General features: G+C 39.5%; 1 protein-coding gene across 2 annotated transcripts in view; it reads left to right on the top strand.

Moving 5' to 3' along the window:
* sorcs2 (sortilin-related VPS10 domain containing receptor 2) overlaps nucleotides 1–26446 on the top strand; it is a 445201-nt gene that overhangs the window by 392929 nt on the left and 25826 nt on the right. For both annotated transcript variants that reach the window (XM_061961136.2, XM_061961135.2), the window contains exons 9-14: nucleotides 13700–13879; nucleotides 15816–15962; nucleotides 16235–16337; nucleotides 16428–16504; nucleotides 17236–17327; nucleotides 21931–22038. In XM_061961136.2, the coding sequence (XP_061817120.1) occupies nucleotides 13700–13879; nucleotides 15816–15962; nucleotides 16235–16337; nucleotides 16428–16504; nucleotides 17236–17327; nucleotides 21931–22038 (707 nt within the window). The remainder of the gene's footprint in view (nucleotides 1–13699; nucleotides 13880–15815; nucleotides 15963–16234; nucleotides 16338–16427; nucleotides 16505–17235; nucleotides 17328–21930; nucleotides 22039–26446) is intronic.

Here is a 26446-nt window from a genome sequence, read left to right as displayed (position 1 = left end):
AATGCACATTGGCAAAGGAAGAGCTGACGAAAAAGGAGCAGACAGACAGAGGCAGAGATTGGGGGGAAGGGTCCGCGTGTTAGTGTGTTGCGTGGTTAGTGTGTTGCGTGTGTGTGTGTGTGTGTGTGTGTGTGTGTGTGTGTGTGTGTGTGTGTTTGTGTGTGTTTGTGTGTGTGTGTGTGTGTGTGTGTGTGTGTGTGTGTGTGTGTGTGTGTGTGTGTGTGTGTGTGTGTGTGTGTGTGTGTGTGTGTGTGTTTGTGTGTTTGTTGGCAGACCAGCGCATACAAAGGACAGCAGCTTGTTGTTGTTGTTGTTGTTGTTGTTTCGACTTGTTATTAAAGAGAAAGTTGATCCATCATTTCCTTGTTATGTTTGTTTGATGTCCAGTACTGCATAGCACTGTGTTCAAAGCTTACAAACCTTCACTAAAATATGGACTTTTGTCGAGGCTGGAATCCATTATTCATATTTACATTGTTTCTTATGATAAATTTGCTTCATTATACTAACTTTTTCAAGAACCAAATACGTTTGTACATCGAGGTTCCGCTGTATTATTTTAATGAGAAATACCACGTCCACACGTTCAGTACCAGCTCAGCACTTGTACATTTTTGAGTGAGAGGCTTTAAATAAAATGAGGACTGACTGTGTCAGTATGTTGAAGGATGCATCCATTTGTGTCTGTGTGGTCTCCTTTTGTCCCTGACACATGTCCTCTTACTTGGGTGAGCAGATAGGTCACCCAAGAAAAGCTTTTATGACATGCGACACGCCGCTGAGGCGTAGTTTGCGAGGAGGGGGCATGTGCGACTTGTTGTGTGTGTGTGTGTGTGCTCAAGAAGGGGAGTTTTTTAGACATGTTTTTTTTTTTTTTTTTGCAAAGTGAATAATTGAAAGGTATTCAGGATTAAAAATGCAGTTGCCAAGAGTGAAAGTAATTTGGTTCAATCCAGAGGGACTTGACCTGAGTTGTAGATTATACCAGTTGTGACTGATTTCTTTTTGCCTTTATGTGCAGCTTTTACATGCAGGATGGGGTGCAGTTGAGGTCAGGGTGCTCGTGAAGACAAACATCTTGGTATTTTACAGTTTTTATGATCAGTTACATTACTTATATAAATTCAAATTAAAGTACCCGTGATTGTCACACACACACACTGGGTGTGGCGAAATTATTCTCTGTATTTGACCCATCACCCTTGATCACCCCCTGGGAGGTGAGGGGAGCAGTGAGCAGCAGCGGTGGCCACGCCCAGGAATCATTTTTGATGATTTAACCCCCAATTCCAACCTTTGATGCTGAGTGAGTAGCAATATAGACATGTAGGCCCGGTTTTCAGTTCAGAGCATAGATTAATATTATCTGGTTTGAATTAAGCCACACTAGTCCACTATCTTTCTGAGACTTCCAGACTATAGAGTCTCATACTAGGGCGGGGGTCAGCAACCCACGGCTCTTTAGCACCGCCGCAGTGGCTCCCTGGACATCTTTCAGAGATGTGTGAATATGGAAAAAGAAGAAGAAAAATATATATTTTCTGTAGGAGAACAAACATGACACAAACCTTCCTAATTCTTAGAAATACCACTTTGTGTTATACATGCTTCACTGATGAGACTATTTCGCAAGCACCGTTTTGTCCTACTAATTTCAGCGGTCCTTGAATTCATTGTAGTCTGTTTACATGTACAACTTTCTCCGATGCTGCCACAGAAAGACGTGTTTTATGCCACTCCTTCTTTGTCTCATTTTGTCCACCAAACATTTTATGCTGTGCATGAATACACACAAGTGAGCTTTGTTGATTTTATTGATTTGCTGGAGTGCTTTTCAGGCATATTTGGTCAATCCATGACTGCAAGCTAATCGATGCTAACGTGCTATTTAGGCTAACTGCATGTACATAATGTATCATTATGCCTCATTTGTAGGTATATTTGAGCTCATTGAATTTCTTTCACTTATGTCCTCTGTGTATTTATTTTATATGTGCATGTCTCATGACACATTATCTGTATCAGGAGGAGGATGCTTTATTATTGTCCATTCTTTAACATGTACAAGATATATAAGAACTGAAATTACATTTTCGGCACAGTCCCACTAAGAGCAGACATACGTTACCGGGAGACAAGAACAGGACCGCCAACGGATCAGCCACTTACGGCGCTCCTTAAAAAAAGGTGGGAAAAAGGTGATACTGGGAAAGGGGAGAAGAGTAAAAAATATCAGTCAAAGGCTGGACCCTCGGGAGGGGGTCCAGACTGAGTCCAAGGGGGGAAAAAAATAATTTGCCGTAGCACACATAAACAAGTTACATATAATCACAACAACTCGCAATAGAGGGGGAGGAGTTGGGGCCCTGGAGGCCAGCCTGCTGCTATATAAAGCGCTACTCAGCCGTCCATCACCCCAAAGGGGTATCAAGCGGTGGTGAAGGCGTTGGGTGGGGGTGGGGTGTTTTTTGTGTATATGCCCATTGTCTTTGGGTGTAGTGGTGTTGTGTCCATAGGCCCGGGGCCGTTCTGCATGCAATGCAAGCAAAGTTCGACTTCCAGTTGTCGTTGAGGAGGGAGGGAGGTCAAAAACGTCCATCTTTGAGAGTCCTCGGGGATGTTTACAGAACAGCCTGCTCCTGTTGTTGCAGCGTCAAGGCCATTCGAGAGAGTTAAATCGTAGATTAGGATTTTTGTTTTTCCGCAAGCAGACATTACAATGGCTTGTCTGTTCTATTCGTCCATGTTGGCTCTCATATCCAATTTTTCCCTTTCAACAAGCTTCTCCATGATGTGACCCATCGTGCGATTCAGTTCAGAAATCGCCCCAGACTGTGATCCCACAGCTCGACCCAATCCTTTCATTGCGACGAACAGCCTTTGGGCTCCTTGAGTGGCTGTCATCGTCTTACGAATTTGACGATACATCAGAGCAATGCCCAGCTCAATCAGCAGGCACCCCGCGATCATGGTTCCAAATAGGTAGATATCTTCCACGTCCTCGATGGAAAGGACTGAGAGGCACATGATTCTCCATTTGTCCCAGGAATCTCTCACATACCTCGCCAATGGTTCCATCAGGGCAGCCAGGCTCTCCCGAACCTCTTTTCCTCGTCGAAAAGATTTTGTCAATTGAGTCGAGAGTCCAGCTGATCAATTCCATGTCTGATGTTTAGATTTGGAGGACAGCACAAAGAAAGAGGCTTGTATGTACTATCGGCTGCATTTCTCATAGTTGTCTGTGTGCCATGTTGTTCCAGACCACAGCAAACGTTACCTAGCTTTCAAAGATTGTAATAAATCCGTTAGAAGAAGACATCCTGCCGTTTCCTTAAACTTGGACACACACTTTTATACCTTTGGCCATTCTAAGACAGTCATTTGCAAGAGTTATCTCACCCTCTGAGAAGCCTCCATTTTACTAATGATATCCAATGTTGCAAAAATGTGAAGAATAACAATTAAAATACAAAATTTCTGTCAACATAGATTTGCGTCAGCCTGTGATAGTAGGCAGTGTTGGGTTAGTTACTGAAAACCAGTAACTAGTTACAGTTACTAGTTACTTTATTTCAAAAGTAACTCAGTTACTAACTCAGTTACTTACACCAAAAAGTAATGCGTTACTGTGAAAAGTAACTATTTAGTTACTTCTTTTTTTCTTCTTTTTTTTTTTAAAGCTCCCATTAATGCCCTTTTAGCCTTCATTTCAGTACTGTTATTGCACTGGAGAATAATACAATCTGTTGATCAACTTGATATGCATTTTTATTTTCCTTTTAACATAATTAATGAAAAACAGTGCAACATAAAAAGGCATTCCTCCTTTCTTTAAACTTGGACCAATGACCATTAATAAAAAACAAGTTTAAGTGCAACATAAGAAGGCACATCATCTTCCTTGAGACATAGGTAGTGAAATAAAGCCTGACATCTGGAGTGATGCTGCTGTCTTCCACACTTGGAGCCATGGATTGTAGAATCCTTGTTTTCAGTGGCAGGATCATTGACACAGATGGTGAAGTTTCAGTGCTCAGTAGAGATGGAACACTTTTGAGGGGTTTAAGCACCTGGAGGACCTCATCTGCCACTCTCACATCATCATCAGACAGGGTGACATTTGTCTTTGGGGTGTTGTGGGTCAATGCAGAGTATATAGCTGCCTGCTGCTCCAACATATCATAAGTGGAGTTCCACCTCGTTGGGACATCATGTATGAGCAGGCAGCTTTAGCATTTCTTGCTTTGTCTTAAGCACATGAGCAGCTGTTGTGCTCGGGTGGAAGTAGGAAACCTCCTTCCTGATCCTCCCAAGGAGGCGCTCCATCCTATTGACTGAGATTCCCTTCTGTGATGCCAAATTCACTACATGTGCAAAGCACCTATCTGTGGTCCCAGTCCTGCCTCATTCTCTGTAATTATTTGATTTTTGGCATTATCACATGTGACTGGGATATCTTTATCTTCCATTCCTCCACTGCTTGTGTCAGTACCTGCGCAAGGTGACTCTCGTAGAGGGGGCGTGTCTTCTCATCTCCCAGTCTGCTGTGATGAAGTGAGCGCTTATAGTTCCCCTGGACGTCCACCCGTCTGTCATGAGCGCAACAGATGATGCTCGGGATAGTTCATCCACAACTTTTTTCTTCTCCTGCTCATAAAGATCTGGCACAATCTTATTGCTGAAGTGGGTGCGCGACGGGATGTTGTAACGTGGTTCAAGCACGTTCAGCATGTGTTTAAAACCCTCGTTTTGCACAACGCGAGTCTGCACCTATAAACACACCGATTCAATGGCGCGGGGCGTTCAAGCTCCTCCGTTACTCCGCTTGCCATGACCGCGCTGTGTGTGGACTGAACGTGCCAACAACTTTTTTTTGTTTGTTTCATATATCAAACCGCGGATCACTTGTGTGCCTCCCCTCCCCACACCCACACACACATAGACCGCGCCTCTTTTCTTCTCTCCGGCTTGTGACAGAGGAAGATTCAGAAGAAAGACACCGCAGCGCTTCTGTTTCTAGCCGATACTACATCAAAAGTAACGTAAAATAACGCAGTAACGCATCATGTAGTAACGGTAACTAAATTACTGAATAAAAAAAATAACGCGTTAGATTACTAGTTACCGCCGAAACTAACGGCGTTACATTAGTCATTAGTCCCAACACTGATAGTAGGCTAATATAGCTAATATAGACACTTACATCATGTGTTGCCTTCATTATAACACTTAAATAAGACTTTTAAAGCCATTTTGATAGTAGGCTAATATAGCTAATATAGACACTTACATAATGTGTTGCCTTCATTATAGCACTTATAAGGCTTTTAATTTTTTGTATTTTTGCTCTTTCAACATTTTGGGTTGCCAACCCCTGTAATAGGGTAATACACAACAATTAAAATCATGTTTTGAAAGCCAAATTAGATTAACAATGGTGCAACGCTAAGAGTGCACTGAAAACCTCCACTGGAGTTTTTCAATACACATTTTGTTAGCGTGTATGTGTGTGGAACTGGAGTTTGACTTTTAATCTAGAATGGAGAAAGAACAAATACATTGTTTGAAAACCTTTAGCGTAAGCACGGAGAAACGTTTAAATTAAATGATTTATAGGGCTGGGTGATATGGCCTAAACTCTATATCGTGATTTATATTCCAGTCGGTAAGTTTTCCAGCACCGATAAATCACCACGTGCATGCTTCAAGAACATTAACCCTTAGCGGCTGCGCGCGTTTGTACCATAACAGAATGAAAAGAAGAGGGTGAATTATCTCGTCCTCATTAAGTGTCTTTGACTCTTTGTACAGCCACGCGAGGCCGCTGGCATGCTAGCATCACACAGTGCAACTAGTTAGCTTGTAGCAGCTAACTTGGACAAAATGATGTCAAAACCAAATTCCACCGCACTAATGTGGGAACATTGCAGTTCAAACCTTTGGAAGAAGATGAGCCTATCAACACTGAGAAGCCAGTTTGCCGAATGTGTGTGACGACAACAAACCTGCCTGCCCACTTGAAACACAACCACTTGACAGTTCACACTCACTACGCGTTCGGTGAACAAGCCAGGTCAGTGTAAACACAACAGTGCAAAATAGTGTGCACTCATAGAAAGTGTGGTTGAATACATCGCCAAAGACATGCTGCCATGTAACACTGTTATAAAATTAGCATTTTTTTAAAAGGGCTGTCATTTTGTCATGTCATGTCGGTCGGTGTTCCTCACTCGGAATATGTCAGGCTTAATTTTGTTTTGCATATAACCTCTTAATACATCTGTTTAAACCAGGGGTCCCCAAACTTTTTGACTCGGGGGCCGCATTGGGTTAAAAAAATTTGGTCGGGGGCCGGGCTGTATATACTGTATATATATATATATATATATATATATATATATATATATATATATATATATATATATATATATATATATATATTTCTACCGTATATATATATATATACATATATATATATACACGTTAGGTCAGGAAAAAACACAGAGGCTATTTCATCCCTACAAGCCTGTTTTCTCAGGTTTCCCTGCTCTTCAGGGGAATGTATTAATAAAGCCTCTGTGTTTTTTCCTAACCTAACGTATATTTTGCTCTACCCCGGTATTGAGCACTGTGTAACGAATAAACCACAGTAACCTTGAATATATATATATATATATATATATATATATATATATATATATATATATATAAACACATATATATATATATATATATATATATATATATATATATATATACATACACATATATATATATATATATATATATATATATGTATATATATATATATATATATATATATATATATATATATATATATACATACATATATATATATATATATATATATATATATACATACGAATAAATATATAACGAATAAACCACAATAACCTCGAATATATATACATATATACATATATATATATATATATATATATATATATATATATATATATATATATATATACCGTATTTTCCGCACCATAAGGCGCCCTGGGTTATAAGCCGCGCCTTCAATGAACGGCATATTTCAAAACTTTGTCCACCTATAAGCCGCCCCGTGCTGTAAGCCGCATCTAACTGCGCTAAAGGAATGTCAAAAAAACAGTCAGATAGGTCAGTCAAACTTTAATAATATATTACAAACCAGCGTTCTAACAACTCTGTCCCAAAATGTACGCAAATGTGCAATCACAAACATAGTAAAATTCTAAATAGTGCAGAGCAATAGCAACATAATGTTGCTCGAACGTTAATGTCACAACACACAAAATAAACATAACGCTCACTTTCTGAAGTTATTCTTCATTCGTAAATCCCTCAAATTCTTCGTCTTCGGTGTCCGAATTGAAAAGTTGGGCAAATGTGGGATCCAAAATGGCCGGTTCCGTCTCGTCGAAGTCATCGGAGTCAGTGTCACTGTTGTCCAGCAGTTCTGTGAATCCTGCCTTCCGGAAAGCTCGGACCACAGTTGTGACCGAAATATCTGCCCAGGCATTTACGATCCACTGGCAGATGTTGGCGTCGTCTGGCGCTGTCTCCCTGTCTTAGTGAAGGTGATGTTGGCGTCGTCTGGCGCTGTCTCCCTGTCTTAGTGAAGGTGTGTTCGCCTTCTGTCATCCACTGTTCCCACGCAGTTATCAGTCTAGCTTCGAATGCCCTGTTGACACCAATATGTAGCGGCTGGAGGTCTTTTGTCAATCCACCCGGAATGACGGCGAGTATTGAATTAAGCGCGTAAGCGTGTCTCTTAATGTGATGTTATGAGCTAGCAAATATAACAACTACACTACCCAGCATGCAACAATAGTGACGTGCATGCGCGGTAGCCCTGAGAAGCGTTGTTGTATGCTGGCAGTTAGAATGTGGTTATGAGCACGCTGTGAGTAAACATTGAGAACTCAGTTAACACGCCTCGTCTGCATTATTTATAATTAGACAGACAACACACTTAATAGGAGCCATTTTGGGGTCTTTACATAAACACACAAATGGAAATGAAACGTCACATATCCCAGCATGCACCGCGCGCTTCTTCTACGGGGAAAAAAGATGGCGGCTGTTTACCGAAGTTGCGAGACCGAAACTTTATGAAAATGAATCTTAATATTTATCCATATATAAAGCGCACCGGGTTAAAAGGCGCACTGTCAGCTTTTGAGAAAATTTGTGGTTTTTAGGTGCGGCTAATAGTGCGGAAAATACGGTATATATGTATATATATATATACATACACATATATATATATATATATATATATATATATATATATGTATATATATATATATATATATATATATATATATATATATATATATATATATACATACATATATATATGTATATATATATATATATATATATATATACGAATAAATATATAACGAATAAACCACAATAACCTCGACTATATATATATATATATATATATATATATATATGTATATATTAGGGATGTCCCGATCCGATATTTGGATCGGATCGGCTGCCGATATATGCCAAAAATTGCGTATCGGCAAGGCATGGGAAAATGCCGATCCAGATCCAGTTTAAAAAGAAACTCCGGTCCGTGTTTTCCAACGCACCGATTTAAATAATACATTCCACTTTTCTGCTGCTCCGTAATTTACGTTCCGCATTTTCCAGCACACCTTCAACACATTCACAGGTCTGTGGATTCTCACGCAGTTGCTTTTAGCTGCTGGCATTACACGACAGGCTCTTCTCACTCTTTCCTGTGTCTCCCTCTCACAGACAGCAAGCGCACCTTCTTACACACGTCACATACTGTCACGACATACGTCACATACTGTCACGTCATACGTCACATACGTATACGTCCTCCCCGAGCAGAGAGGTAGCAGCATGGCTAACGTTAGCTGTGATGCTAGCGCAGCCGTGCGAGCAACGCTCCCTCTAAGGTGCTCGCCTGTGCAATTGCGCACTGTTTAAGCGTCCTCTGCGCATAGCAAATCTATGCCACGCACAAAATCAAATAAAAAAATAAGCGCATAACAATTTTCGACACACGGACACGACAGAGAAAACAGTTTTCGTCATCATTGTTCAAATATTGTGACGTCTGTCGAGACGCTTATCTCCATTCGGTGCCACACGCCCACACCATCAAAATGCCGAGGCAAAAATTTCCAGATCAACACCGTATGAAAAAAAATGTGATTTTTTTTTTTTTAGTTGTGATTTCCTTCTCTGCATGAAAGTTTAAAAGTAGCATATATTAATGCAGTATGAAGAAGAATGTTTTAATGTAGACATGCAAGCCTTGAAAGAAAAATTTGAAAATCAAGACTACATTTCCTGCAAATGGGTGCATTTCTACCCTATATTTTAACTTTAGATTTATTCTCATATCAAACTCTTTTGGCTGTCTTTTTGACACTTACATCCGGTGCCCCCCTCCACACCCTGGATTATAAATAATGTAAATAATTCAATGTGATTATCTTGTGTGATGACTGTATTATGATGATAGTATATATCTGATAGTATATATCTGTATCATGAATCAATTTAAGTGGACCCCGACTTAAACAAGTTGAAAAACTTATTGGGGTGTTACCATTTAGTGGTCAATTGTACGGAATATGTACTTCACTGTGCAACCTACTAATAAAAGTCTCAATCAATCAATCAAAACACATAGAATCATCATACTGCTGTGATTATATGCATCAAGTGTTCATTCAAGGCTAAGGCAAAATTTCGAGATATATATTGTGTATCACAATATGGCCTTAAAATATCGCAATATTAAAAAAAGGCCATATCGCCCAGCCCTAGTTCAATGATGCCATTTCTGTTTGTCATGTATAATTTTGTCTATTTTGTGTTAATCCTTGAATAAACAGGTCAATTTCTTGTTATCAACCATTGTGTATTATTCAAACTCCCCTAATTCAACTGGGTAGTTGTTATCAAGAGTACTAAAACCCTTTTCAACATGATTCTGACAACTAAGTAGGCTAAATAACTTTAAACTTTAATACATGCTCGGATAGGCCAGTATCGGTCAGTATCGGTATCGGTCAGTATCAGTATCGGATCGGAAATGCAAAAACAATATCGGTATCGGATCGGAAGTGCAAAAACCTGGATCGGGACATCCCTAGTATATATATATATTTATATATATATATATATATATATATATATATATATATATATATATATATATATATATATATATATATATATATATATATATATATATATATATACAGAGGTGGGTAGAGTAGCCAGAAATTGTACTCAAGTAAGAGTACTGTTACTTTAGAGATTTATTACTCAAGTAAAAGTAAGGAGTAGTCACCCAAATATTTACTTGAGTAAAAGTAAAAAGTATGTTGTGAAAAAACTACTCAAGTACTGAGTAACTGATGAGTAACATACACACTCATATATATATATATATATATATATATATATATATATATATATATATATATATATATATATATATATATATATATATACATATATATATATATATATATATATATATATATATATATACATTTATATATACAGTATATAATTTATATGTATTTATTTAGCTGTTTTTGTTTACATGTTAAAGGTGTTTTAATGAATATACATGCATGTTTAACACATATATATTCCTTTCTTTCATGAAAACAAGAATATAAGTTGGTGTATTACCTGATTCTGATGACTTGCGTTGATTGTAATCAGACAGTAGTGATGATAGCGTCCACGTTTTCAAATGGAGGAGAAAAAAAGTTCCTCCTTTCTGTCTAATACCACATGAAAGTGGTTGGTTTTTGCCATCTTATTTGTCCAGCTTCCATATTCGTTTTTATACACTTTACAAGAAATACATTGGCGGCAAACTCCGTAGCTTGCTAGCTTGTTTGCACTGGCTTTCGGAGACTCTTATTTTGAAAGCTCAGGCGCGATGGAGCGACACTTTTATTGTGAAGACAGCAACTGTGCAGTCAGTCTTTAGGCTTTTGACGGGATGTACGGTTGAAATTAAAAAAAAGGATCTTTTTTCCTTCACACTTTTGATTGATTGATTGAAACTTTTATTAGTAGATTGCACAGTACAGTATATATTCCGTACAATTGACCACTAAATGGTAACACCCGAATACGTTTTTCAACTTGTTTAAGTCAGGTCATGTGACCCCTGGCTCTGTTTGATTGGTCCAACGTCACCAGTGACTGCATCTGATTGGTGGAACAAAGTGAAACGTCACCAGTAAGGCAGGCACTTTGAAGGTCTGTCTGACAAACCAAAACAAACAAAGCGTGCATTAACAGATCGATAAAAATTTGTAGCGAGTAGCGAGCTGAATGTAGATAAAAGTAGCGGAGTAAAAGTAGCGTTTCTTCTCTATAAATATACTTAAGTAAAAGTAAAAGTATGTTGCATTAAAACTACTCTTAGAAGTACAATTTATCCCAAAAGTTACTCAAGTAGATGTAACGGAGTAAATGTAGCGCGTTACTACCCACCTCTGTATATATATGATGCTGATGTCATGTTATCAATGGGAAAATACATTTTTAGACAATATGATTTGCCTGAGCGGCTAGGAGACACCGAGAGTAGCAAGCGGTAGAAAATGAATTAGAAAGGACAGATTTTTAAAAAATAAAAATAGAAAAATATATAATAACAATCTTTTTTTTTTTTTTTTAACTTGGGACTTCCCGCGGGCCAGATTTTGGACGTTGGCGGGGCGGATCCGAGTTTGGGGACCCCTAGTTTAAACTGTAGTGTTTATATTGTTACTTTGCACTGTGGAGGGACATGAGCCGCTGGCGAGGATACTACAATACATTGCGTTGAGGATGTCACCGTTCGCTAGTCACTGTCAAATTTGTGGACACAGCTACAATGTGTCATCAGCATGTATTATCAGTTATCACTATATAATGATAATTTGTTTGTCTCAGTCTATATCGTGCCAGCCTATTTCAAAATATCCCTTGATTCAACTACGCCGCAGGTGTCAAACTCAAGGCCCAGGGGCCAGATGTGGCCCGCCACTTCATTTTATTTGGCCACTCGAAAGACTGGAAATTATATGTATCAATTAAGGACTGTAACTTTTCTTACTAAATGTATTCTTTCTTTCTATTTTGGGAGAAAAAAAAATACATGTACTCCATATAATCTCAAATTATGTTAACTTAAATATTGGCTAATTATGCAAAAATATAATCAAACATTCAAACCAAATAAAAATAAATACTAATAATAATGATTTCAACGCAAGTTATCCATCAAAGTGCGCAATGTAAAAGTAGCAATAGATTTCATGGTAAAATTGTGAAATTTACCGTGGTTTTTACAGCATTTTTCCCAAAATGAAAACAACTGTACTTTTTTTACTGTAATAATGGTACTGTTTTGGCGTTTACAGTAATACAGCGAAAAATCTAGAGTTGTTAACAAACTGGCAGCTCAGGTGCCAACATGTACAACATGTTTTTTTTTAATTTACAGTAAAAAAAAAAAAAAAAACGAATGTAAATTTTACAGTAAAATTCTAGCAACTGAGCTGTCTTTTTTTTTTTACCATAAAAACAGCAGTACTGTTTTTTCCATTTACAGTAATATACACAAAATGTTGTGGTGAAATTATTGCAATTAACCATTTTTTATTATTTTTTATTACTATTTATCAATGTATTTATTTATTTTTAAATATATTTTATTAATATTATTTTTTAATTTATCCCTCCCCTCAGGGTGGGAACTCGACAGGGCGGTTGCTGGTTGTTCCATCTCCATCGTTGGGGTCCCTGCGGGTGGGTGGTCCCCGTGGTCCCGTGCTGGGCGGTCCTGCGGAGGCCGACTTGGGTGGGGTGGCCGGGGGCGTGTCGCGCCGCGCTCTCCTGGGGTGTATATATATATATATATATATATATATATATATCCATGTTCTAACGCTTGTCCGTCTGGTGGGGCGGGGGCGGTCTTCCCGTTCGGTTGCGGGGAGTCTCTGGGCCCCCCGGGCGGGGTGTATCGCCTTTCTGCCCATGTGGGGTGTGGTCTCTCGCTGGCTTGAGGTTTGGCTGTCCCCTGCTTCTCTCGTGCCTTGTCCTCTGCCGGGTGCGTCTGTCTGCGGCCTGCTGCTGGCTCTTACAGGCGGCACGGTGGGCCTGGCTCTGGGGTCCCTGGTTCCCTGGGCGCCACACCTGCTGTTTGTGGGCTCTCTGAGTGGCTGGGGCCATACTCTGGCTCCCACACACACTGGGAGTCAAATATATTGTACATACAAATACACATATACTCACATACATACATACATTTTTTTTACATTTTAGTTTAAAAAATACATCTAATAATAAAATGCATTTAAAAAATTGTGTAATAAGAGTGTCCACTGTTAGAAGCGTATTCACTGTTTGGCCCTCAGTGAAAACGACTTTGACACCTCTGAACTACGCGTATCAAAATAGGAAATGTGCAGACTGTAATTTTGAAAGAATACAACTCAAATAGCCGAGTGTTTAACATGTTTGCTGCACATCCCTCATGATGGTATGATGCACTTATTCAGTTCGTTTTAGATATTGTTCATCATTTCCATGTTTAATTATTCTTCAGTACTGTGTTTCCTTTTAACACAACATATTCAATTTAAACATTTTCTACAATGTTTTTTTTTTTTTAATCCAGGATGTTCAGATTGTAAGCACGGACGAGAACCAGGTCTTCCTGGCCTTGCAGGAGTGGCACCAGACGGACACTTACAACCTCTACCAGTCGGACTCACAGGGCGTCTATTACTCCATCGTCTTGGAGAATGTCCGCAGTACCAAGCAGCCCGAGGAGAACGTCCTCATTGACATACTGGAGGTGAGAAGACACTGCACCCATATATTTAAACCACGTCTATTCAGATAAGGGCTAAGTCCCCTGTAGTTCCATGGTGCGGGTCTCTAATTAGCAGCGAGTTCAAAAACATTGCCATTAACAGTTATGGCTGTAGGCAACCCTGTGAGGTAGTTTTCTGTTAACTCTACAATATAGTGCATTTAAAGCCAAGCAGATTTATATCCGTTTATGTTTTAAAATGTTGCTACTTGGCGTGAAACTCATTGCTTCCATGTTGTGCAATGTTGTTGATAAATGATCATGTTGTCAGAGAGAACTATGTATATATGTAAATACATACATATACAGTACAGGCCAAAAGTTTGGACACACCTTCTCATTCAATGCATTATCTTTATTTTCATGACTATTTACATTGTAGATTGTCACTGAATGCATCAAAATTATGAAAGAACACATGTGGAGTTATGCACTTAACAAAAAAGGTGAAATAACTGAAAACATGTTTTATATTCTAGTTTCTTCAAAATAGCCACCCTTTGCACGGATTACTTTTTCGCACACTCTTGGCATTATCTCGATGAGCTTCAAGAGGTAGTCACCTGAAATGGTTTTCACTTCACAGGTGTGCTTGAAGCTCATGGAGAGAATTGCAAGAGTGTCCAAAGCAGTAATCAGAGCAAAGGGTGGCTATTTTGAAGAAACTAGAATATAAAACATGTTTTCAGTTATTTCACCTTTTTTATTAAGTACATAACGCCACCTGTGTTCATTCATAGTTGTGATGCCTTCAGTGACAATCTACAATGTAAAATAGTCATGAAAATAAAGAAAACGCATTGAATGAGGAGAAGGTGTGCCAGTGGGTGCTCGGACAGGGGGTAAATCTGACGCTACTTTTCTGAGCATGCGCGGTTTTTGCTTGGTGGTGAGAAAGAATTTGCCATCAATCCCACGGCGCATATGATATATATATACATTGTGTATATATATATATATATATATACGGTATTCACATAAGTTCACTGTTACTTTGTTCAAGGATTATAATACAGCTTTTGTATCATAGTGGCATTACCACAAGTAACAATAATTATTACACTGTAACAATAATTTGTATCAACAAAGTAGGAAAAATGAATATACCAACAATGGTAATAGACAAAATGCCAACAATGGTAATAGACAACAGCAATAATGGTAATAGACAACATAGCAATAATGGTAAGGAAACATTGAGCACATGTTAACACTTTGAGACAGAGTGCAACAGCAAGTCAAATTAAAGACCCTCATCTCTATATTTGAACCAGACCCCATGTTTGTATAATAGTTTAAATCGATTAATAGTTTGGCATTGCTTGTGTTGTAAGTCCAGTTTGTTCCATAGTTTTACTCCGCATACAGACACACAAAAACGTTTACGAGTGGTTTGAGCTCTCGGCAATAATACCCAAAGCCTCTCAAGTTATGAGCCTGCACTCGTCTTATAAAAAAACGTTGTAGATTAGGCGGCAATAATTTGTTAAATGCTTTATATAAGATTATTAATGTATTATATTTAACAATTAATATCTTAGTATCATGTCGTAATTATTAGGAGTGTCAACAAAAAAAAGATTTTCGAAAGAATCACGATTCTTATATGTAACAATTCGTAATCGACTTTATTAATGTTTGGGTCGAATTTTATTAAACAAAACCAGTTTTCTTTTAAGTAATACAGAAATGTATCACAGCTGTTTGTCTATTTTATGGAGGAATGTAGTTAATCATGGAACTGGTACTAATGTTATTAAAAAGTATGGATTTTGAATCGAGAATCCTTTTTGAATTGAGAATCGATTTTAATTTGAATCGTTACCACCAAGATTTTAATCGAATCGTGTGGTGCACAAAGATTCCCAACCCATCAATGATAATTTTAAATTGACCCTGTTTTGTTTTTTTAAAACAGGTCCGAGGAATCAAAGGTGTCTTCCTGGCCAATCAGAAGCTCGACGGCAAGGTGAGGACTCTCATCACTTACAATAAAGGACGAGATTGGGAGCCTTTGACCCCGCCCGCCACGGACATGAACGGCAAGACTATCACCTGCAAAGCGGTATGCTGTGCATCAACACAAAGCACATGTCTGTTAGTAGCTCAACATCTATCTTTAAAGTGATTTGTTCCTGAGATTAAAGCACATTTATTAGCACTACGGCATGCTATTTGCTCCGTTTATATATAGACAAGACTAGATATGCCTGTAAAATTATTTTTGTAAATGCAGATTTTGCTTTTTATACAATAGGATATAATAAAGTAGTGCAGCAAGCCGACGCTTATTTTCATAATATCAGTCAAACATGTCTGCCATGATTGTCTCTATAGCCCGACTGCCAGCTCCACCTGCACCTGCGGTGGGCAGACAACCCTTACGTGTCGGGGACAGTCCACACCAAAGAATCTGCTCCAGGTCTCATCATGGGAGCGGGTCAGTTTAGCACGTTTTTTCCACCCTGCATGACATCCTGCTTCCATGTGAGCTGCTTCAGTCCGATGTAATACACAAGATTTCCCTCAGGTAACCTTGGCTCCAAGCTGGTGGAGTACAAAGAGGAGATGTACATCACGTCTGACTGTGGGAAGACATGGAGACAGGTACGAACACTCCCTGTCTTGTGTCACCTTCCTGCTCCAGTTAGAAGGTCTTAGCCATTATCCCGACTGCACTTTGCAATATGGTGAATTATACCATGTACCATTTTCTTATTTGATTGTGAGCTGGCATGTGTTTGTATTTGGTCACAGAATCCTTTAGAGGATTATTCTACTTAGGAAATATGCCCTTAGATAGCATCAAAAGTGCACATGTCCATCACAGGCTCTCCAGAGAGTGGTGGCTCCTGCACCCAGGAAATTGGTATCCTACAGGAATGCAGGTTTGGATTTTAGGAGGAAGTGTAAAGACATTAGCAACATCTGGTAGGAAGCCCTCACAAGTAGGAGTAGAGGATAGGGGTCGGAGGTCACCCAACTCAAACCGATCACAGGAAATATGTTGACTGGCCAAGTAACAAACTGAGTGTTGTCCAAACTGGCTGGCCCCAAGGCTAGAACAACAAAGAGTAACTGTTTTCGTGTAAAAGGTATTTAAGGACAGTTGTCCAAGAAGACAGCAGAAGAGTAATCAGGCCCATACTCTTTCTCCTGGAAGCTGCAGCTCCAGTCTGAGGCTGGCTAAAACAAAGAAAGCTTTTTGTTCGACGATTCCTTGTTGGCGTCTTCTTGGCTCATCACTCATCACACAGTCGCTCTGTCCTGGGAGAGTGGTATGACCATCAAATATACAACAGCAGCACCAAACAGAATTTTCCATGTGTTCTCTGAAGGTTTTCGAGGAGGAGCATCACATCTTGTACCTGGACCACGGCGGCGTGATTGTGGCCATCAAGGACACCTCCATCCCGCTGAAGATACTCAAGTAAGAGCGCTCTTGTGCTACCAGGTGCCATCCATTAGGAATGAGTTGCTCTAGTATGGTTCAACAATGGGCTAGCACTCAGGAAGGTCAGGTGGGGTGTTTATCATTGTATTGTAGACAGCTGAGAGCTATTCCTAACATTTTAACTAACCTCTTTTGAGACATACAAAGGTCAAAATATTAGAAATGGAACACTGGATACTGCTCTTAAGGTCTTAGTGTTCTAACTACTGTATTTCCCGGACTATAACGCGCACTTAAAATCCTTTCATTTTCTCAAAAATCGACAGTGTGTCTTATAACCCGGTGCGCCTAATGTACAAACAATAATTCTGGTTGTGCTTACCCATCTTGAAGCTATTTTATTTGGTACATGGTGCAATGATAAATGTGACCAGTGGATGGTAGTCACACATAAGAGATACGTATGACGCCAGTAAACAACACCAAAACTTGAAATGTTCCATTGAGAATATAGAACATTACACGCAGCGCTCAAAAATTTGTCAAAATGTTTAAGTACGACTTTGGAAAGCTATGAAGTCGCACCGCTTGATGGATTGTCGGCGCATTACGGCTACCATAGTCAGACATGCGAGTATTACTATGGTGTGTGTATAAGGACCGGAAAATAGCTCCTATTAGCAGACATATTATCTGGCATTTTGTTTTGCAATATTATGCAAAAACTACTTTTATTACGTCCTGGTACCTGCTGATGTGTATTTGAGATCTGCATGGGTCCTGAAAATGTGCGCGCGCTCCCGCCATTGTAGTCAGTGCTGACACTGTAGTCGATAAGCTTCTTCTTTTTCTCTATCTTCTTTTTATGGGACATTCATCCTTAGCTGTTGCCATTTCTAATATAAAGTATATCGCAATGTTCTAACGTATATCTGTCAGTAGACTCGCTATGGAAGCGCTAAAAACTACCGGTGTAGTGGGTTTACATTATTCACCCACGGAACTTTAGTTATTAGAGAGTTCCGGTTGGACGGTTTTACACCACACGTGAGTAGGCCAAAATGTAAAAGTGAACAAAGCCGCAGGCCAAGGTTGAACAAATGAACCTTTTAATAGGGACCCAAACAAGTTTTGCATTGAATATTGAACAAGCAAGGCTTATATAACTTTATAGTGACATGCAAAATCCAGTTTCAAATAATAATAATAATAATAATTAAAAAATATCAATGGCATATCAAATACAATTTAAATAAAAATGTAATGCCTCTTTTCTATTTGCAGCCTTCTGAGGTAAATATCAACATTAACTTTTTCCACTGGCTAATAAATTAGAAAATAAAATAACAATGAATAAACCAACCATTCAAGACCTTAAACTGCTCAGTTTGCAACACACTGATCTAATCTGATGTGCCCAAGCCAGATACCTGCCATCTTTTCTTGGATGCTAGTTCATTAATGTCAGGGCTCAGGCTTTGAGCTGAGGCAACCTTCATTATCCAACCAAGGTGTTCATCAGTCATTATATCTCGTAGTCCACCCGGACCACAGTCTTGGGGGCGTGCTTTAAAGGCACTGCGTTTATCGTCCCCCACGAGCTGTTGTCACGTCTGCTTTTCATCCATTCCAACAACGTGCCGGCCCGATCACAAAATATGTGCGACTTCAGCACGCACACACACGTAAATGCAACGCATACTTGGCCAACAGCCATACAGGGTACACTGACGGCGCCCGTATAAATAACTTTAACACTGTTAGAAATATGTGCCACACTGTGAACCCACACCAAACAAATGTAACCTGTATCGCTGTTGGCCAAGTATGCATGCATTCACTTGAGTGAGCGTGCTGAAGCCGCACATATTATGTGACTGGGCCAGCATTCGCTGGACTGGGTGAAAAGCGGACGTGACGATTTTTGGGAGGGGCACTGAAATTTGAGAGACTCCTGGGAGGGTTGGCAAGTATGAGAATTAGCGGTGAATGCGGTGTTACCGCGGCACCGCCGCTGAATTTAATCAGCAAAATTCAGCGGGCCAGTGTTAATTTGATATCGACTCAAGGGCCAAGTGAAATTACACGGAGTTTGACACCCATGAGTTAGTGTGATAATATATACATAATTATTCTAACAAATGGGTCCCATTTTTATAGTCTTTGGTATGACTCGGCCGAGGTTTGAACTCACGACCTACCGATCTCAGGGCGGACACTCTAACCACTGGGCCACTGAGCCGACTTAGGCAGTGCATGTACCTCACAATACGAAGGTCTTGGGTTCGATCCTGGGCTCGGGATCTTTCTGTGTGGAGTTTGCATGTTCTCCCCGTGACTGCGTGGGTTCCCTCCGGGTACTCCGGCGTCCAATTTTGTGTTGCCAATCAACCTATCCCCAGGTAGGTTGATTGGCAACACTAAATTGGCCCTAGCGTGTGAATGTGAGTGTGAATGTTGTCTGTTTATCTGTGTTGGCCCTGTGATGAGGTGGCGACTTGTCCAGGGTGTACCCCGCCTTCCGCCCAAAGCAACTGAGATAGGCTCCAGCACCCCCCGCGACCCCGAACGGGACAAGCGATAGAAAATGGATAGATGGATGGATGTTATTTAACCTTCATTAAGTAGAAGCCTGTAACCTTCAAGTTATTCATCAATCTCTTCAGAGAATCTCAGCCAAACGTGTTATTTTTTCGCCCTTGGCCATGAAGTAATAGAAGTAGTAATAATGTAGTAATAAAAATAGTAAAGTAATAATGAGAAAGGAGTAGAAATGAGAAATTATAGATAAGACACGTTATCAGAACAGTACTTTTTGACATGCCACTATGCTGCAGTTCAAGCGTTGCGTTTGTCCTCTTTCCTGCTGCCTTGTAATTTAAACACGGCGCCATACTGTATTTATGTATCTATATGCAGAACTCGCAGCAAGGGTCCTAGTTTGCAAACATGAATGAGATCAGGTGGTTTGTTGTTTGTTTGCACCAAAGTATTTACCGTATTTTCCGGACTATAGGACGCACCGGATTGCAAGGCGCACTGCCGATGAATGGTCTATTTTCTGATCTTTTTTCATATATTAGGCGCACCGGATTATAGGGCGTATTAAAGGAGTCATATTATTGTTATTTTTTTTCTAAATGTAAAACACTTCCTTGTGGTCTACATAACATGTAATGGTGGTTCTTTGGTCAAAATGTTGCATAGATTATGTTTTACAGATCATCTTCAAGCCGCTTTCTGACAGTCACTTCAGGATGCGCCGTTTTCTGGGCGGTCTTATTTACGTGGTTCACCTTCGGCAGCGTCTTCTCACCGTCATCTTTGTTGTAGCGGTGTAGCGTGCAAGGACGGTTGTGGAAGAAGTGTTAAAAGATGGAGCTAACTGTTTTAATGACATTCAGACTTTACTTAAATCAATAACAGAGCAGCATCTCCTCATCCGGAAACAACCACACCGGAAATGTGTCCCGTGAAAAACCGTCCGACCGGAACTCTAATAACTAAAGTTAATGTTAAAGTTAAAGTACCAATGATTGTCACACACACACTATGTGTGGTGAAATTTGACCTCTGCATTTGACCCATTCCCTTGTTCACCCCCTGGGAGGTGAGGGGAGCAGTGGGCAGCAACGGTAGATGCGCCCGGGAATCATTTTTGGTGATTTAGCCCCCAATTCCAATCCTTGATGCTGAGTGCCAAGCAGGGAAGTAATGAGTCCCATTTTTATTGTCTTTGGTCTATAGTCTTTACTCAGCCTGGGTTCGAACTCACAACCTACCGATCTCAGGGACACTCTAACCACAAGGCCACTGTGTAGGTGTAAAGTTTCTTGGGTGAATAATGTAAACTCACTACTGATATGTTTTAATGCTTTCATGGCGAGTTTACTGACAGTTATAAGTAAAAACGTTACACTACTTTATATTAGAAATGGCAACACCCGAGGATGAATGTCCCATAACAAGAAGATAGAGGACAAGAAGAAGCTCATCGACTTTGGTGTCTGCACGGACTACAAAGGCGGAGGCGCGCAATTTTTCAGGATTTATGCAGATCCCAAATACAGATCAGCAGGTACCAGAAATTAAGAAAAGTTGCTTTTGCATAATATTGCGAAACAAAACGCCAGATATGTCTTACCTTATACACACACCATAATAATACTATATATTATTATATATATATAGTATGTTGAAGCACATCAAGCGGTGCGGCTTCATAGCTTACCAAAGTCATACTAAAACATTTGCGCCGTGTGTAATGTTCTATATTTTCAATGGAACATATAAAATGTTGGTGTTGTTTACTTGAGTCATATTGCCATCATAGTGCAGTCTACACGTATCTATTATGTTTGACTGCCATCTACTGGTCACACTTATCATTACAACATGTACAAAAAAAAAATGTCTTTGAGGTCGAAAACCAGAATTAATCCGTACATAAGTTATAAGGAGACGCACTGTCGAGTTTTGGGGGGAAAAAAAGGTTTTTAAGTGTGCCTTATAGTCTGGAAAATACGGTAGTTAATTTGTCTGTTTTATTTGCCCCTTTCTACTATTTTATTGCCACAAATGAGCTTCTGCAGCTGAGAAGGCCGCACACGTTTTCATCTCCAATGTGTGTCATGTGCAGGTTCAGCATCAACGAGGGACATACGTGGACGGTCCACAACTTCACCAGCACCTCGGTCTTTGTCGATGGACTGCTGAGCGAGCCGGGAGACGAGACCCTGGTGATGACGTGAGTCCCAAAAAACCAGCAGGAATCGTCTCTATATGACTTCATCGGGTACACTTGCACACATCCACACTAAAAGATGCATATTGAATTAGACCTATGGAGTCTTCCTGGTCTTTGAGAAGTGTCTCTATTCTCTACCATGCATAATGGATCAGACCGACGACTAATTATTATCCAGAGCGTAAAATGAAGTGCACCCCTTTAGCTTGTCCACTCTGGCCCCTGCTGATTGGTTGTTAAGGGTCAGACAGACCACTCTCTCTCATCCCGACAATTCCCGTTCGACCTGCTGGAGCGTGGCATCCAATTTCTCGCCATTCTCTATTTTTTTTTTTTTTTCCAGCAAAGTCTTTGTCTGGTTGAAGCTCAGGAGGGCTCAGCCGATGCGTGCACTTTGACCTTTTGGCTCCTGTGTGATATTATGCTTTGGATGCTTCTTCTCTCTGTTGCCAGTGGCCTTGAAAGCAGAAGACTGCTGGCCTGCAGTTCAAAACGGAAGCATTTTGCAAACATATCACCATGAATTGGGTTCAATTGTGAGCAATGAAAAGTGTGCACCTAATAGAACAGTACAAGTAGCATATGTGCATAAAATGTGACAGATATATTACACGTAAAATAACAATGTGTAACTCATGTATAGACTAGGGTTGTTCCGATACCAATATTTTGGTACCGGTACCAAAATGTATTTTGATACTTTTCGATACATTTCTAAATAGAGGGGACCACAAAAATGTCATTATTGGCTATATTTTAACAAAAAATCTTACGGTACATTAAACATATGTTTCTTATTGCAATCGAAGAACAATTTTGTCCTTAAATAAAATAGTGAACATACGACACAACATATCTTTTAGTAGTAAGTAAGCAAGCAAACACAAGCGCCTAATTTGTCTGCTGACATATGCAGTAACATATTGTGTCATTTCTCATTCTTTTATTTTGTCAAAATTATAAAGGACAAGCTGTAAAAATTGATTATTAATCCACTTGTTCATTTAATGTTAATATCTAGTTATTTTACGTTTCAACATGTTCTGTCTACACTTCTGTTAAAATGTTATAATCACGTATTCTTCTGTTGTTTGATACTTTACATTAGTTTTGGATGATCGCACAAATTTAGGTATCAGTCCAATACCAAGTAGTTACAGGATCATACAATTGTCATATTCAAAGTTCTCATGTGTCCAAGGACGTATTTCCTTAGTTTATAAACATAATATTAACTTTTTTAAAAGGCAAAAAAGATTTTGTGACGAGAAAAAAATATTGATGTAATCATAGTAGCATCGACTAGATACGCTCTTGTATTTGATATCATTACAGTGGATGTCAGGTGTAGAGCCACTCATGGCGTTTGTTCACATTAAGGAACGGCGTCATTAGCGGTGATGCCGGTGAGCTATCGTATCCTCCTACGCTACGGTGTGTAGTGAAGCATGTTTAGCTATTTCTCGTCCTGCAGGGATGATACATGTAAGAAACTTACTTTATTTGTCGCCATGGAGGCAAGGATTAGTGATTTAGAAGTAGCTAAAACACTTCCAACTGCGGATGGACGTTAGTAGTTTGCTAGCTAGCCTTTTTTTAAAAAACCTCTTGTAGAGCAGAGTTTCAGTGTTATAACTTCCCCTTTATTGTTAGTTTTCAAAGCAAAATCTGTCTGTTCTCCCTTTTCTGTCTCCACACTGTCTGCTTGTACAAAACCCAAAACCAGTGAAGTTGGCACATTGTGTAACAGGGGCTGTTCAACTTTGCATCAGTCCATCTTAGATAAGCTTGCGCCCAGCCAAGCCGGCGGCATTTCTGGGTGTTGTTGATAAATGGCTTTCGCTTTGCATAGTAGAGTTTTAACTTGCACTTACAGATGTAGTGACCAACTGTAGTTACTGACAGTGGTTTTCTGAAGTGTTCCTGAGCCCATGTGGTGATTTCCTTTACACACTGATCTCGGTTTTTTTTTATGCAGTACCGCCTGAGGGATCGAAGGTCATGGGCATTCAATGTTGGTTTTCAGCCTTGCTGCTTACGTGCAGTGATTTCTCCAGATTCTCTGAACCTTTTGAGGATATTACGGACAGTAGATGGTGAAATCCATAAATTCCTTGCAATAGCTCGTTGAGAAATGTTGTTCTTTAACTGTTTGACAATTTGCTCACGCATTTGTTCACAAAGTGGTGACCCTCGCCCCATCCTTGTTTGTGAATGACTGAGCATTTCATGGAAGCTGATTTTATACCCATTCATGGCACCCACCTGTTCCCAATTAGCCTGTTCACCTGTGAGATGTTCCAAATAAGTGTTAGATGAGCATTCCTCAACTTTCTCAGTCTTTTTTGCCACTTGTGCCAGCTTGTTGCAGGCATCAAATTCCAAATGAGCAAATATTAGCAATAAATAACAACGTTTTCCAGTTCGAACTTTAGGTATCTTGTCTTTGCAGTCCATTCAATTGAATATAGATTTGAAAATGTTTTGCAAATCATTGTATTTTGTTTTTCTATACGATTTACACAACAAACCAACTTTACTGAAAATGTGAAACCAAACCTAGTGGAGATATTTATAAAACAACCTTGCATTCTTCCAAATTTGCTCCAAACAAGCCATTTGGAGATTGAGTTTTCAGTGGCTGCCCCCGCGACCCGACCTCGGATAAGCGGAAGAAGATGGATGGATGGATGGATGGATGGATGGATATATATATATATATATATATATATATATATATATATATATATATATATATATATATATATATATATATATATACAAGTAATACTATATACTATATATATATATATATATATATATATATATATATATATATATATACAAGAAATACTATATACTATATATATATATATATATATATATATATATATATATATATATATATATATATATATATAAGAAATACTTATATATATATCAATCTATCTATCTATCTATCAAGAGGGACAGAGACAGCACACAGTGCATGTGGATCACATGTTACCATGGCGAAAAAACATGGAGAGACTGCCAGTTATCTAGTCTCCACCAGTTGCAGAAAATGTGCCATCAGTACAACTGGACAGTGCTGTTTCAGTTCCATCACCAGGACCATCAGTGAGTCAGACACAAACTAGTCTCATCATTGAACCAGATTCAAGGGCTGCTGAGTTGCCATCATCAGAACCCAGATCACTCACAACAAAAACCCCACCAGTGATCCGCAGATACCCAGAAAGGTTTCGAGTACCACCAAAAAAACTGAATCTCTGAAGACAGTATAAAAATCTGTGTTAAATGTGTACAAATACTGTTTGTATAATAAGCATGTTATTGTTTACAAATAACAATAACATGCTTATTGTTAAAAAAAATAATAATAATGTGGCTTAAGTACAGTTTTTTAATTGAGCTCCTGCATTTTTTGGTTGGGTTGTTTATTTTTTTTTTAAGTATCTTCCACATTTCTAAAAGGGGAGGAATGTCACAGAGTTATCTATGTTTGTCTGTTGCCATCTCCTGGTGAATGTTGGCTATAGCGTACTGGGGTTACTTTTTGGTTGGCCAACGATTTACGTGGTGTTGCGCACCTGACGTCAAATGTGTGAGTCTGTTCTGAAGTCTACAGTAAAGAGACGTACTTCATCACCTCGCCTGTTTATTGCCTCCAACTCAATATATTACAACAACATTGCTCCATGCGGACCTGGATGGGTCCACATGGAGCTGAAGGGGGCGTGGCCTCCAGGTCCGCCTGAATTTCGGGAGATTTTCAGGAGAAAATTTGTCCCCGAAGGTTTTCGGGAGAGGCGCTGAATTTCGGGAGTCTCCCGAAATTCAGGCAAGTATGGCCTTAGTTAAGTCAGAAGATATCGCCCTATACAGTAGAAGTTTACCGGAAGAGTTTTGTGCGAGTTCGCCAGTTTTATTCAGTTAAAGTCCAAAGTTGTAGTCAATAAGTTCCTTCTTTTTTTATACTCTTGTTGTGGGGCAGACAGGCTCGTACATGCACGTGCATCCTCCGCTGTTGCCATTTCTAATACATAGTTCTAATTTATAGTTCTAATTTATAGGCCACCAGGAATGGAGCCTGCGGCTGAATTTGACTCAACACGGGAAACCCCATCCGACCCGGACACGGAAAGGCTTGTCAGATTGATAGCTAAAACTCCAGCGCTAAAAACTACAACATGACTTATGAGGTGGAGACGCAGTGGAAGGGGGTTTGGCCTGTAGGAGGGCACGTAAATAAGAGCGCCCACAAAACTGCATTCTGAAGTGACAGTCAAAGAGCGGCTTGAAGATCGTTTGTAAAACATAATTTATGCAAAATGTTGACCAAAGAACCAACATTACATGCTTTGTAGACCACATGGAAGGAAGTGTTTGAATAAATGTAGGAAAA

Source organism: Nerophis lumbriciformis, linkage group LG05, assembly GCF_033978685.3.
Source record: "Nerophis lumbriciformis linkage group LG05, RoL_Nlum_v2.1, whole genome shotgun sequence".
NCBI classification, from domain to species: Eukaryota; Metazoa; Chordata; class Actinopteri; order Syngnathiformes; family Syngnathidae; genus Nerophis; species Nerophis lumbriciformis.
This window is presented reverse-complemented; position numbering and strand designations above follow the sequence as displayed.